The sequence below is a fragment of the Eimeria tenella genome, genomic scaffold, assembly GCF_000499545.2.
Source record: "Eimeria tenella Houghton genomic scaffold, Eth_scaff66, whole genome shotgun sequence".
In the NCBI taxonomy this organism is placed as follows: Eukaryota; Apicomplexa; class Conoidasida; order Eucoccidiorida; family Eimeriidae; genus Eimeria; species Eimeria tenella.
Window position 1 is genome coordinate 67,806 of NW_013543434.1, and position 12,349 is coordinate 80,154.

At 50.2% G+C, this 12,349-nt stretch overlaps 2 protein-coding genes across 2 annotated transcripts; one reads left to right on the plus strand and one right to left on the minus strand.

Annotated features, from left to right (window-relative positions):
* Positions 1 to 3,873: 3,873 nt before the first annotated feature.
* ETH_00006810 (DnaJ domain-containing protein, putative) lies at positions 3,874 to 7,004 on the plus strand (the record flags this gene model as incomplete). The annotated part of the gene is made up of 10 exons (XM_013377888.1): positions 3,874 to 4,003; positions 4,439 to 4,526; positions 4,697 to 4,892; positions 5,033 to 5,164; positions 5,352 to 5,508; positions 5,657 to 5,751; positions 5,905 to 6,030; positions 6,382 to 6,469; positions 6,587 to 6,690; positions 6,831 to 7,004. 10 exons carry the CDS (start codon positions 3,874 to 3,876, stop codon positions 7,002 to 7,004), a joined length of 1,290 nt encoding a protein of 429 aa, XP_013233342.1.
* Positions 7,005 to 9,198: 2,194 nt separating this feature from the next.
* On the minus strand, positions 9,199 to 12,144 carry ETH_00006815 (LOC495068 protein, related; the record flags this gene model as incomplete). Its single annotated transcript, XM_013377889.1, has 4 exons — positions 9,199 to 10,411; positions 11,230 to 11,261; positions 11,500 to 11,635; positions 11,813 to 12,144. 4 exons carry the CDS (start codon positions 12,142 to 12,144, stop codon positions 9,199 to 9,201), a joined length of 1,713 nt encoding a protein of 570 aa, XP_013233343.1.
* Between the last annotated feature and the right edge of the window lie 205 nt (positions 12,145 to 12,349).

Below are 12,349 nucleotides of genomic sequence, written 5' to 3' on the forward strand. Positions count from 1 at the left end.
TAACTGTAGCTTAGGTGGTAACGAAGTAGCTTCCACACAATCTTTTTCATGAGAGATCTACTGAGGGCTTCAACTTTGGAGCTTGTCGCTGGCGCACCGTAGACACCAAAGCATCGCAGTTGCCATTGGAGTGGCTGCTTCAAGAGCATTGTCTTTTGCCCTGCTGCGAAAGCGTAGGTTTGGCAGAGTCTGTGCCCAGGATCCCGTTGTCGAATGACACCAAGTTCCGCATCTGTTGACAGGAAACGGAGGAAGGTCGCTCTCCCCCAACCAGAAACTCGTAACCGCACAGGATTTCGCTGTTAAGGCGGGTTACAATTTTTCTTCTAGCGTTTTTTGGTAATTAGAAAATCCGAAAGTCCCGAGGAACCGTGAAATCGGGCAGGCTGCTGCGGAAACGCTCCAAACAGACGGCCGACTCCCGGATATCTGACCCGCGCCGGGAAAATGAAGCGCGCAAGATACTGTTGTCTTGCTTCGTGCAGACCAGCGTGGCAAAGTTGCCTGTGCCAATCTTCATACGGCGCGTACTGAATTACGCGTATTCTCTTTCCACATCAACATTTCCAGAGACAGTATTTGGTTTATATATGTTTGTGCACATGAATGATGGAGGAAGCGTGCTGCTGATTGAAACGGCGATAATAAGTGGTGTTCTCCTAGTTTATATAAGGGAGAACACCACTTGTTCCTGGTTTATATAGGGGAGAACACCACCTGTTATCGCCGTTTCAATCAGCAGCACGCTTCCTCCATCATTCATGTGCACAAACATATATGCGCATCAAGAACAGATGGCCCTTTCTGGTCCACACACAATGGACGCAGATACAATGTTGCTCTTGAGGCTCTGTATAATGATGTCATGGCCCTGAGTAGAAGCAAGCTTCAACGGCCGGTTCACCTTATCGATCTGTTTATCCAAGCCTAATTTCTTCTGAGTAGTCATGTGTTACTGAAAAAGGCTAAAAATGGGTTTCCTATGCGTTGGATTCGCAGGAAGAAGTCATAGATTAGTAGACGCATTTCTGTTATGAACTTGCATCATGGCTGGAGTGTTGCGCACAACTGAAGACGCTAAGTGTACAAACCAGCAGTAGTATACTCAGGAATCCAAGCTCAGAACGTAACTAGATCTTGCAAGCTTTGCATTTGGGGCGTGGATTTTGGTGGATCTCTTCTTACTCCACATCGAAGCCATCAGCTTTCTTGAATAAGCGATTATATTTATTTTGGTGTTTACATCTCTCATAAGCGAATCTACAACTGTGTCCAAGACAAAATGCTATGGGGAGCAACGCAGGAGCAAGCTTGCTCTGGTGCACTACGTGGGTGGCCTCCGCTAGGACCTACTGCTTGCGTGTCGTGTGCTTCCAGTCTCAACAAAGTCTTTTTATGCCACGCTGAAACTTTACTCTCAATTTTAGCGCACAATTCGCTAGTCCTCCTATGTCATAATTGCACTGCCGCGACATTTAACTTCGCAACGTAACAAGTTCACAACGTAAGGCCCAAAATTCTGTGACAACAGCATGGCCCCAAAATCGTATCATCAGGTTCCGCACAGGCACTTGTAAGTCGGGCGATGCTTATTTTGCATTCGTATGTAGTATGTACTTCAGAACAATATCATGGTCAAATGATACTGCCTTCGGTTTCACCACACGAGCACACCTCACGACCAAAGTGCACGGGCACTTTGCTTTTAGTGAAATACACTATAAAGTGGTCTCTCATCTCACCAAGAAATAAAATCGATGGGGTCACTGTGTCTGATGCATTTGTGGATCGCACCCATGCCGATCACTCGTTAAACCAGGCAGGTAAGAACCACCAACTACAATCGTTCCCAAGAAGAATCTGCATTATTCAACGCAAGCCCCGCCTACTTGAAATACATCATTCCCCGCACCTTGTTTGAGAACGAGAAGCGATAAGGAGGCCGTTGCCCTTTCTCGAGCGCACCAAGGCACTCTCTGGGATTCTCCCGTTTTGGCCTTCAGCTAATGGCCTTTTGAAGGTATAACGACACTGTAGGAGGCACCTAGCAACGTATGGTCTTCCGTAATTTATGCTCTTGACGTGGAAAAACATCGTTCATCCAAAGGAGGAAGCTGCTAGCCTTGGGGAGAAAAAGTAGCTGCGCTCTTACTCACATAGAGTAGCAAAATGCAGACTGGCACGTCCTACTCGAAGAACACAACTTCTTATCTGTAACCCAGTCCTGATAGATTGCATAGAAAAGCTTCCGATGGTTTTAGCTCTTGTTTCGCAGGCGACAAAGTAGTACAGCAAAGAAAAACAATGAACTGGGAACAGCCGGCGTTCAGAATGGGCGACCATCTAATGCCAAAAGCACCCACATGGGGATGTGAGCTCCCTCAAATCGATGAATACTCCTCCATACAGTTGCATAGCCACGCATAAACCACCGCCCTCTACGCTCTCCCCAGGATGTACACTGCGGCCATTCTATGAAATGCGTGTCGCTTCAGCTGCCCATACTTTACGAAGCCTTCTGAACGCCTACCCGCTTGCTAGATATTTCGCTTATTCGATTTGGTATATGTCGGTTCAGTCTGTTCCTCATCACAAGCGAGAGCTTTCGGCGTAGGGAATCAGGCTCCGTAATGCTCAGCTCGTTGAGGTTCCCAGATAGTACGCACCCAGCCCCAACTCTCTAGGATTTATACTTAAGTTTTAAAGGATCCCATTAAGTGACCTGGTGATTCTTACAAGACATGCTAAAATTACCTGCGAGAAACATTGCTGACGCACATGAGCAGCACTCATGGATAACGGAGAACGCCCTCAGTACTGGTTTAGGGGAAGACAAGTGACGGCCACAGCTAGGGGGAAGCACGACTAATCGTAACTGTAGTGAAGAACACCAATATTTCCTCCGAAATAACAACCGCTAGCCCACAGCAGGTCGTCGTGAATTCCTGTGCAAAGACCACTGCAACCCACCACAACAATTCGCTGTGAATGCGCCACATTGCCCCTCAAAAGCACCTCTAATACACCACAACAATTCGCCATGGATGCAATAGTTATCGTTACATTTCCCCGTAAAGACCATCCTGCTAGACGGCAAACCCCTGCGACAGCCCCGAAACATAACACGGACATACCGGAGAAATTGATCAGGCTGTTAGCTTCTTAGCACTTCGGAAAGAGCAGCACACTATGCACTACTAGTAAGCAGAACACGGGCTCACTTCCACTCACATATGTACTCGATACCTTTCCTTCACGACAATCTGGCATCAGCTGCGGTAGACGCAAGGTGCATAAAGGCTGAACGTAGTGGGCTGCTTGCGACACCAGAATGCTGTGACAATAAAACTATGTAAGATTTTCGGTGTGAAGCTTGCAAGTAAGTGTAAGGTCCAGATGCGGTATTGATCTAGTCGGGCGAAAGCATGCCAAATGCCCAAGACAAAGCACAAGGCTTGTGTTCCTCGCGCTCGGCCGTTGTCTCAATTGTAGCCTGTTAAGCATTATAAAGCCTTCTTAGAATTAAGCAAAGCTGTTTGAGGTTACGTAGTGTGGCGGAACGTTTGGTGCCTCAGCCAGCGCAACGGCGACGACATAACCAACACCAGCTGCCCCTTGCGGTGCCCCACAGACGCTGAAGGCACAAAGGGAGACCCCTGCGCCCCCAAGCCTAGTTTTCACACGCTTTTTTCCTTTTTTATCCTTAAGTTGGTTTTCTCCTTTCTCCAAGGAGGCAATTTAGGGCCGGGCTGCGACTCCCCGCACCAGCACCAGGCGGTGGCCCCACTCTCTAGTTGCAGCGGTGTCCTTACTGTCCTTTTCGTTTTATAGATCTGTCGACCACGCTCCTGAGCCCTTTACTAGATAATCAAGATGTTCTTCAGCGGCTTTCCCTTTGGGGAAGACCTTCCCGGCCATGGCAGGCCTCGGGGGCCGCCCAAGGAAAGGAACACAACGAAGTTCTACGAACTCCTGGAAGTAGATAAAAACGCTTCATTGCAAGGTCAGACTTATTGGGATATTTTGAATACTCACAGAGCTCTGCGGTGCCGTAGCAGTGACAGAAGAGTAGGGGGCAGACGTGGCAGAAGACTGCGTTGCTTCTAACAGCGTCGCCACTAGTTTTTATCTTTTTCTCAACCACTACCACGTAGGCATATATGAGCGGGTAGCAACCAAAATGAATGTGAAGGCAGTGAATCTTTCACTGAAAGCATGCGTCCTAACGCTGGCTCCACAGTGCAAAGTGAACGGCAGGCACCATGCTCCACATTGCTCTGGCACAGAACGTGGCACTCTGTGAAGTCCACAAGGAGCTCCTTTAGAAATGAGAAGTATAAAGTATGTAGTTCCACTGTCTTCTTGTTTCTGCGCTGGGGGCGACGAGGGTGGCGAAAGCTGCAAACATGGGGTCAGATTTCTGAGCTTGGCACTGCAGACATTAAAAAAGCCTACCGGAAGCTTGCAATAAAACACCATCCGGACAAGGGTGGTGATCCCGAGAAATTCAAAGAGATATCCAGGGCGTGAGCAGCTTGCATCTTGCTACCACAGATGGCTCTTTGAAGGTGGTTGCGCGGTTTAATGCCACTGCCTAGAGGGGCCTGGCAGTTTGTTTGAGTCGCGTCGTCATGGTTCCTTTGCTTTTATCTATTTCATTAAGGTATTCATGATTCATTTTTCGCTATGCTTGCAGCTACGAAGTGTTGAGTGACCCGGAGAAGAAGAGCGTTTATGATGAATTAGGGGAGGAAGGGCTCGAGGGCGGGGGGGCGGAGACGGACCCATCAGACATTTTTGACCTATTCTTTGGGGGTAGAAGGCCAGGCAGGCAACAAAGCAAGAAGAAGGGTGAAGACATCGTTAGCCCAATCAAGGTCACTCTTGAACAGGTATCGACCAGGCGGTGATCACATGCTTCAAAGGTTATTAACGTGAAGTACTTAGGGAGGTTCCGCAGACTACCGCGTATCTTAGTGAAGGACATGACAGGTCTGCATTCCGGCTTGCATCCGGTTTTTGGTGTGAGCAGATATATAATGGCGCTCCTCGCCGGATGGCTATCAACAAGGATGTCATATGCAAGGATTGCGAAGGGCGGGGAGGGCCTGCTGATGCTTTCATCACCTGTAAAGAGTGTGATGGGTCTGGCGTCAAAGTTATGGTATGTTTGGCCAGTAACACGTGCTTCTGATGTTCTGCCTCTCGTTGCTTCGTTTGTGTTGCTGGAAGCTACGTCAGTGTATTCAGTGTCGTTGCTGTATAGTTCGCGAAGACCTTTGTTGGTGCCGTCGTGTGATTTTTTGAAAGTAGAGTTTGGCTGGTGCTTCCGGTTTCTGTCGCTCTTGCAGATCCGTCATCTAGGTCCTATGATCCAGCAGACGCAGGGGATGTGCGCAAGTTGCAAAGGCCAAGGGCGGAGTATCGAGCCGTCAAAGCGCTGCAAAACGTGTGGGGGCAAGGGGGTCTGCAAGGAACGGAAGATACTACAGATCTTTATTGAGAAGGGTGAGTGTGAATGTGGACATGCAGACGTATTAAGGTGCGCTGTGGGCTGTAGGCGCCCAAACAGTCAGACGGATATGCCAACGAAGCTTGCGTCAAGCAACACTTTCGGCAGTGTTAGTGTGGTATTTCGTCTTCCGTGTTTGTGCAGGTGTGAAGAATCACCACAAGATTGCTTTCAGGGGCGAGGCTGACGAACGACCAGGTGAAATTCCAGGAGATGTTGTTCTTGTTGTGGAGCAGCAGGCAAGTACTGAGAATTTTAGGATTTGTGTTTTTTCCATGGCAACCGTTTTGGCGGAATCATCGCAGACGATGGGGGTGCCTTGAGAGCTGCTGCGGTTGGTGATTGTTTTTGCTCATTGGAGAACCAGTTTTTTGTATTTCTTTTTCTTACAGGAACACGAACTTTTTAAGCGTCGCGGGAATGACCTGTTCATGACAAAAAAGATCACTCTGTACGAAGCTCTTTGCGGCTTCAAGTTTCTTCTTACGCATTTGGACGGTCGACAGCTCTTGATCCAGGTATGAGCCTGCTTGAGCACGTCTACCGACAGCTTTGTAAAGCCGAGCAGCCGCGGGCCTAATTGGCGTCTGTCTGCTTTGTTAGATCTACGCTGCCGCGGCTCGCGAAGACTGATAGGGTTCCTGCCAGTTCCACTGCCTCGCGCTTTATTTCATAGGCTGCTAGGAGCTGTTCCTTTTCTGCCTAACGGCAGAAAAGGCCCCCCCACAAATCCTGATGAACGCCCTTTTCCTTTTGTTTATTTTCATGCAACGCGAAGAAGTAGCTTGACATAGCGTATTTTTTGAGATTGCGTACCTTCGACATACTGACGTTGGAATGTTTTGGGGTGCTGAGCGATGTCCTTTTAGGGGAACCCAGGAGAAGTCGTAAAGCCGGACTCCGTCATGTGCGTTAAGGGAGAGGGAATGCCAAACCACAAGAACCCGTTTATTCACGGTATGCACGGACTCTGTGTTGCGTGTACGCTAGCATGACCGCTGGAAGTCTCGATTGCCCGTTGCGTTTTGTCTCATTTCTTGCTGCGGAGTTGGCTATGCTGCTTTTGTTTCGCAGGAGAGTTGTATATTGTATTTGACGTCGAGTTTCCCCAAAAAGTACCTGAATCTCTACATGCTAAGTTCCGGGAGATTCTCCCACAGCCAGAGGACACCCCTATGGTAAGGAGACGTGCATTTCATTTATAGCGGAGCCAGTTATCAGCTGCTGTAATTCACGGGGTTGCCTTGATATGCTGCAGCATACAGTTGACCAGACAGTGCAGCAGCGAGTTTCACCTGTCAGATTTTTTCATGCTTAGGTCGACGAAGATGATCCCAAAATCGAGCATCACGTATGCGAGGGTGTGACTGCTGAGGAGTTGCGCGCTCGGCAGCAGCAGCAGCGGACGCAGGGCTCTGGAGAAGCGTATGAAGAGGACGAAGACGAGGGCCACGCAGCGGGTGCACAGAGGGTACAGTGCCGTCAGCAGTAGTCGCCCCCGTAGGTCTCACTGGGAGTCCGGCGCTTCTGTTGCTTTGTCTTGAGTCAGTCAGCTGCGCTCCCCTTTGGGTCCGCTACCGCTGCGTCAAGTACCGCAATTGCTTGGCAAAAGCGATGCTGGCTTATGTGAAGGCGCGTGAGGTGCAGTTGTGCTTTTCATAAGGGGCGTTTCTGTGGTTCGGGATGCCGTAAAGGGGCCATTGCTTCTTCGGTAGTTACCGTTGCGACTGTTGAAGCAGCAGACGCCAGCACTAGTGCTGCTGCAAGCAGCTGGCCTTCGAATGCGGGCAGCATCAAAACAGTTGGCGTTGCATAGCGGCGAAAGCCCGAAAGCAAATTAACGGCAGCGGGCTTTTGCCTGAATAGACTTCCTTTTCGCCTACTGGAGTGTACTATGTTACAGCACGTAGAAGGCAGGTTGCCCTTGAAAACACGAAGTGGGCATTGTGGTGCAGTGCGGGCTACGCCGCACAGCACAGCAGGTGCTGTATCAAGCCTGCTTTGCATTTCAGTAGATTCTGGCTGATGTACGGCCCCGGCTTGTTTTAACAGTAGATCGCCCGCAGTGCTAGCGAAAGAAAACGATTGAGAATCGTGCCACGTAATACGTTTCACATGCATTCCAATTGTGGTGTAGTGTTCTTCACTAGGCCAGCCAGCTAGCTCTGTTGACGTCGCTCTCGGTTTACTCGTCGATAGACACTGTCACTCAACAACCCAACAACTCATTTTATAAGTAGTTGGGTTGTTCGGGGATAGTTTCTGTCAAAGATCTCGTGTTAAGGCGTGAGGAGCTTTTGCACCAGCGTTTATGTGCAAGCAACGCCTCCATGGGGGAGGTCGGATCTGAAGAAACCAGGGAGTGCACCGCCCTGAAACTCTATAGACGGTTTAGCCAAGCGTCCGAGGCTCAGAACGCTAGTGGCAGCTGTTGGAATGCTGAAGGATGTGCTCTACCTACCAGCGTGAACCACTGGAGTGTCAGTTGCGAGCGTCCGGATGCTGATGCAACATGCTCCAATGCTGCATGCGTGCCGATCCTATTGCTGGGAAGCTGCAACGTGGGATGCCCCTGTAGCGCTCTAGACAACTGAACTGCAGCAAAGCTCAGCAAACCCCTCACCCTGCTTGCTCTACCGGAAAAGGAAATCGCAGTGAGACCGTCTGCTTGACGAGACAGCTAATCTCACCTTACTAACTTCATTCGCCGAGACACAACCCATGTGACGGCTCGTCCGCTACCACATGGGGTGTTGGAAACACTCCGATTTCTGGTGTCTGGATGAACACAACGGAACATCTGACACACTGTCGCCTACGAGGCAGCAGTTACTACGAAAGGCAGTTGACGGCAGGGCAATGGCGCTCAACGGTTCGTTGTTGTTTCCAGAACTTGCGCCCGCATGGCGCTATAGGCAAGAATCTCCTATGGCCCGTGGCCATCATCAGTCTGTCACGCTGTTCGCTGCCGTCAATGCAGAGCAGGTCCAGCACGGATTACCTTTTGCCTGCTACTGCCTCTACATTTTGTGAACACCGTTCTACTAATCGAAAACCAGCAGTTCAAATTAAATTGGTTATACTGTTCTCCTTGCTTGCCTTCCTCCTGTTTTCTTGCCCTTCTTTTCTGTTCTGCCCGCCTGATTCCCCCTGTTGCCCCTTTTGGCCTCAACCATTTCACTCTTTTGTCCTCCTTATTCTTTGCGTAGCTGTCACAATGCATGTGCCTTGTTATTCCATACTGTTCGGAACCTAGTAGCTTTTGTGCCCCAGGTACAGCCGCCGCTACTGCGGTATAACTGGCTTTGGAAGAAGCCTAGCTTTCATGACCACAACACACTGACCTCGCTGTACTAACATTCTTCCTGGGCCCCTTATGCTCTTTTTGGGAACACGACTTATGCACAGAAATTCCTGGAGTAGCATTCTCTGCTTCGGCCTTCTACAACTCGCTTGCACTACTGTGCGCCCCTCCGTTCTTGGGCTACAACGCCAGAATGCGCATTACACGGCTACAGTAACTCCCATACCAACCAGTTTCTATTCTATGCCTTCATCTAGCACATGCATTCATAACAAATGGGAAAAATGAAGCTTCAAGTTGCTGATAGGTTGCTTGCAGTGAAGCGACTCAGAAAAATACAATGCAAATGCGTCTCTGTATAGAAAAATATCCCTTCCTGCAGTCACCTCCGGTGTTTACGAGACATTTTCTTATCATGTTTGCCGCTGCTGCTATTCGTCTTACTGGTATGTTTCTTCCTATCGCTCTTGCTGTGATGGCGTTTACTCTTCGTCTCTCTGCCGCTCCGCTCGCTCAACACAATTCCAGGGGGTGGATCTGTAAGGCCCACCTGTTCCGGTGGTGCCTTCTCAGCCTCTTGTGGCTGTGTGTTTTCCCCTTCTGACTCTGTTCCCACGACCTCTCCCTCTTCTGAGGCACTGCCAGTGTCTTCATCAGCATCGTCTCCTTCACTTTCAACTTCTTCGCTGCCGCTACTGTTGCTACTCCTGCTTCTGCTACTGCTCCTGCTAGCGCTTTCACTGCTGCCGCTGCTATTTACTACGGAAACCGCATCTTCAGTTTTGTCCTCTTCTTTGCCTGCTTCTACGCCATTCACGGTGTCGCGACTACCAGATGCACATGCTTTCGTTTCCTTGGCTGTTGGCGCTGCTGAGTCATCTACTAGAGCCGTTGGCTCCTTCCTTTTGTGGGACTGCCGACTGCTCTTCCTGTCGTTCCTGCTGCTGCGGCTGCTGCGGCTGCTGCTCATACTTTTCCTTCTGCCATCCAGCGAACTCGAACTGTCTCGTCTCCTTCTAGTCTTGTCTCGCCTACTGCTGTGCCGCCGTCTCTCCCTTCTGTCTCCACAGCTTTTCCTCAGCCTACTTGAGTGTCTGCGCCTTTTGGTTTGTCTCCCGCCGCTGCTACGCCTGTCTATAGATGAGCTAGAGCTTCTGTGTCTCCGTTTCCGGTTTACTCGTGTGTTCCGGCCTCTGCGGTCTGGCGTATGGCTCCGGCTGCGGCTAAGGCTGCGGCTTCGGTGCGAGTGCTTCAGCCTAGAATGCTTACGGCGCCTCGCGGTTCTGCGGTGGCGGTCAATACTGCTTGCACTGCTGTCGCTTCTACTTCTGCTGCTGCTGCTGCGACCCCTTCTGCTTCTGCGTCTGCTGTGATGCCCTCTCTTACGATGCCTGCTGCTGGCTCTCCTCCGCCTTACACTCCTACTCCTACTCCTGCTTCTGCTGTAACTGTAGTGCCGCCTGCGTCCCCTATAATACCTGTCGTCAGGGCTCCTCCCTCTGTCTCGGCTCCTAAACCGCCTTCGCAAGACTGACGGCGTCGAACGAGACCTCCTCCTGTGCTCAGGACTCCGATCGTAACCGCGCTTCCGGTCGCTGCAGAAGACAAAAGCCTTCCGCAAAATTACACGCTTCACATACAACAAACAATGAAGCGCGTTTGCAAGGCAAGACGGAAAATGCCGTAGTCCAAATCCTGCAGGGCACTGCAGGGGAGGCTACGCTAAGGTGTCCACCTCCACGAGATTGAGACCACTAACTCACGAATGGCCCCAGCTGCGCCGCCGCACACATTGAAACTAGAGACTTTCCATGTAATGGTTCACCCAGACGTATGAAGTATGCGATGCGAATACTGTGTATACTCATGCACTTGTCTCATTGGTGGTTACTCCTAGCCAGCCGTCATTGAACAGCGCCGTCACTGAACAGCGCCTTGCTGCTTTGACGCAAACTCTGCAATGACTACAATGAATGTTCTCCGGCACGGATCTCTACTAACAAATCATCAGTCTACGACCGCGTTAGTCCACGAAGAATGCTTCGTGGCCAAAATCAGGCCACGGTCTTCTCCTTACTGTGCTTTTTCTGCTTTCAATTGGTTTCGTTTCGATTGATTACACGTGGAAATATGATAGCCCACGTACATTGCTCTTGCTGGCCTGTTTTCTTATTGAGTAGAGTAAGTTTTATGGGTTCTTTTCGTCAGCAGAGCCGCGGTGCAGAAGCACCAAGTACTGCAATTGAGGGCGCAGCACTGTCCATTTCCAGTTCCTTACTTCGTTCGCTCAATTATTTTGTATTGCAACATTGTAAAGGTTCGCTGTGACTGCATATGAGGGATGGACGGTAGAAACACTGTTGCATGCTTCCTTGATGCAAATGCCGCGGTCTGTCTGCTTCTTGCCACTCACATTTCGTCGTCTCTCCTCTCGTACATAACGCGCTGCGGAAAAATAACAGAAGAGCAAGCAGAAGTAAACTTTCCATCTCGAGTCTACAAAGGCCAAGCCTTTCCCCCTGCGACCGCGCTACTTGTCATCGACACGTTCACGTGCCAGTGAATAAACCCACAATCAAGCAGACCTAAACACGGCGTAGTGTACACCCAAATATCGGTCTCTTGCTATAAACTACGCAGTCACACCAAAAGATATAGTGCAACACAAAGAAAATACTCTAACCATTTGATCCGGCGTCTTTGGGTCGCTGTTGGCCAATTGCACAGTGACTCGGTAACCCATAAACATTTGGTTATTCAGCTCTTTCACCGCCCTGTCCCCGTCTTCCTCCTTTTCGAAATCGAAAAAGCAGTAAGACCTGAAACATACAGCAGGCACGAAAACACTTAAAGTAAAGATCATACTGGGCACATTGGGGACTCCACGCATATTCCACCCTTCACTGAGGCCAAGCACTCAGATCTCTCTAATGTTGCCAACGAGCATATCAATTGAATAACTGCGCCTTTTTCGCGCTCAGAAAGGTTGAACTTGCCTTGGGGTGCGTTCGAGGTGATGGACCGGAAGATACATTTCCTTTACTGGCCCAACTTTTGACAAGAAGTTTCGCACATCGTTGGGAGTAGCCCCAGATGCGACACCTCTCATCATGTAGGGAAATCTGCGCATGGATCTGGCGGTTTTGGCATTTTCAATCATCCATAGCTCCCCTGCACGAGTGGGGGAAACTCGGTCTACCATGGGGGTGGTGTTATTCGGCGACCGATCCCCAGGGGTTCCTGGGGGAGTAAGGGAGCTTGCCCTACTCCGAGACACAGAGACGGACATTCCGCGCCCCTGGGGCGGTAGCTTGGTTGAGAATTGCATGAGAAATCTGTGCTAAACCAGTCTCTCACCCCTAACCACAAGTTTCGGGAGGGGAGAGAAGACCCGCGCGAGAAGAACGGGAGACAGCGGGTTAGAAAAAGCAAAGCCAGGGTGCTGGCTGGATCACGACAGCCAGATCACCTTGAATGAGTTTGAATGAATACAAGGCGGAGGAGTCGGGGAGGCACGGGCCGGAGGCCTCTGC